Source organism: Seriola lalandi, unplaced genomic scaffold, assembly GCF_002814215.2.
Source record: "Seriola lalandi dorsalis isolate HSWRI2012SDOR001 ecotype SW California unplaced genomic scaffold, Sedor1 jcf7180002003063, whole genome shotgun sequence".
NCBI classification, from domain to species: domain Eukaryota; kingdom Metazoa; phylum Chordata; class Actinopteri; order Carangiformes; family Carangidae; genus Seriola; species Seriola lalandi.
The window spans coordinates 1-1,904 of NW_019473719.1; the positions used below are offsets into that span (position 1 = coordinate 1).

At 46.5% G+C, this 1,904-nt stretch overlaps 1 protein-coding gene across 1 annotated transcript; it reads right to left on the reverse strand.

Moving 5' to 3' along the window:
- Window positions 1-29: 29 nt before the first annotated feature.
- On the reverse strand, window positions 30-1,235 carry LOC111666681 (adipocyte enhancer-binding protein 1-like; the record flags this gene model as incomplete). The annotated part of the gene is made up of 5 exons (XM_023422102.2): window positions 1,140-1,235; window positions 927-1,036; window positions 446-585; window positions 263-347; window positions 30-174 (listed from the first exon to the last, which is right to left on the reverse strand). Coding segments are annotated over exons 2-5 (463 nt in total), but the record flags the coding sequence as incomplete, so codon positions are not given.
- Between the last annotated feature and the right edge of the window lie 669 nt (window positions 1,236-1,904).

The window sequence follows — 1,904 nt, forward strand, 5'->3', positions numbered from 1 at the left end:
GTGTGTGTGTGTGTGTGTGTGAAGCTCACCAGGCAGGGGGCAGCCTAGGACCTCCAGCCTCATGCACAGAGAGCCGTTCCAGCTCTGGGGGATGATCCGGATGTAGCGGGCCAGCACAGGCTCTGCCAACTGGTTCATCACTGGAGTGTCCTTATCACTGTTTCCGAAGAACAACTGGACGAGAGGAAAGTGAGTCAGGGAAAGAGGGAGGAGACATCATACATGGTGCCCAGGGAAGTGAGATGATTTCTGCTGAACTCACCCAGTCAGCGTATCCGTCATGGATGGTGGTCCATTCTCTGCTGTCATTGCTGAAAGCCAGGAAGTAGGAAATCACGAAGTCGCCCCTGCAACAAGACAACATGCGGGCAACATGTCTAATTTAGGAACGGAAGATGAAGTGCATTCATGTGTTTATATATATATGTGTGTGTGTGTGTCTTACTCATTCAAGGAGTCTCGTCCCTGAGTAATGACTCCGGTGAACTCTGTCTCCCTGCGAGCATCTATCTCAAACCAGTGGATTCTGTCCTCTGAGTTTGCACACCATGCTCCACCTCTCATGTCATCCTCATCGTCAGAGCCCTGGGAACCACAGAGGCCAGAGCACATAGTGCTGGGTCCTTTGACTGAGTGACACACACTGCATATCTACCTTTGTGTAAATGTATACTCTGCACACACATTACAGATGCTGTGATAGCTTGGAGTAAAAACATTTATCAGCTGATCTAATTACTTAGCTGCATAAAAGTAGACTGTAACATAAACTTCCAAAGCAGCTGCTGGAAGTGACAGACTTTGTAATAGCAGTTATTATTTTCCAACATGTGGCTGGTGTTTATTTCAAGGCCTGGCCGTATGTAAGTGATGGCTGTGGTGTATATAAGTATTCAGACCAGCGGAGTCCTTGTCTGATTGTGTACCTGCATGTTGAGGCGTGCCCTCTGAGGGGAAAAACTATACTGAGACATAGAGGAGGCTGAAAGCTGGTCTGACTCGATCCTGTGGGACTCCATCCCCAGGGGAGGGCACTCTGCCACGTACACAGACACACGACAGAGAAAATCAAACGTCAGGTTAATTGTATTAGCAAAGCTTATACAATGTTCTCCAGATTTAAAAATATGTTGACTTACTCTTTGGCTCTTTGAAGACACGTGGTCTGTTCCTGGCCCGCTCCTCCGCCTCCTTCAGCTTCTGCGCTCTCTCTGGCAGAGATCAGAAAAACAGTCTTAATGTCAAATAAATTGCACTGTCTTGGCTGAATATTTTTCTCTCTCTCGCTCTCTCTCTGCCCAGAAATGATCTAGGAACTCATCATTATTATGAAAGTGTTATTTGCCAAGAATCCTCAAGAGGACCTGAAAGCTGGAGAGCGGTAAAAGAAACAAAAACACCCCCCAGATGTTGTGAGTTTCCTCCCAAGTCTGAGTGTGCTCTGATCAAACTCAGATCATCCTGACCCAGAGAGCTTACTATTGAAGAAGAACCCCAACTATCGCTATCATTATTTATTAGTTTATAGTATGACTGCCAGAAGTCTTTCTGACAGTGGGACACAGTGTCATAAGCTCACCCACCTACTGCACTTCTCTCTTTCTCTGCACAAGCGCAAATAAAGATACACACATTAACACACGACACATGTATGTGCAGACACACATCTGCTTTTGTGCCTCGGTGCTACACATGAGGTTACAAGCCTCAGAAACATCTCTAAAGTTAGCTAAAAATGCTTTTCACTTTAAACCCAGATCTGCAGTGATCCGCGCACACAGGAAGTGCCCTATTGACACCAGTCCCGACAGTGTTATATATCATCGGCTCCAGGCTCGACTCCTCAGCCACCAGCCAGACCTCACTGCACACAGCAGACACGTGGCAAAAAAAAAAAAAAAAAA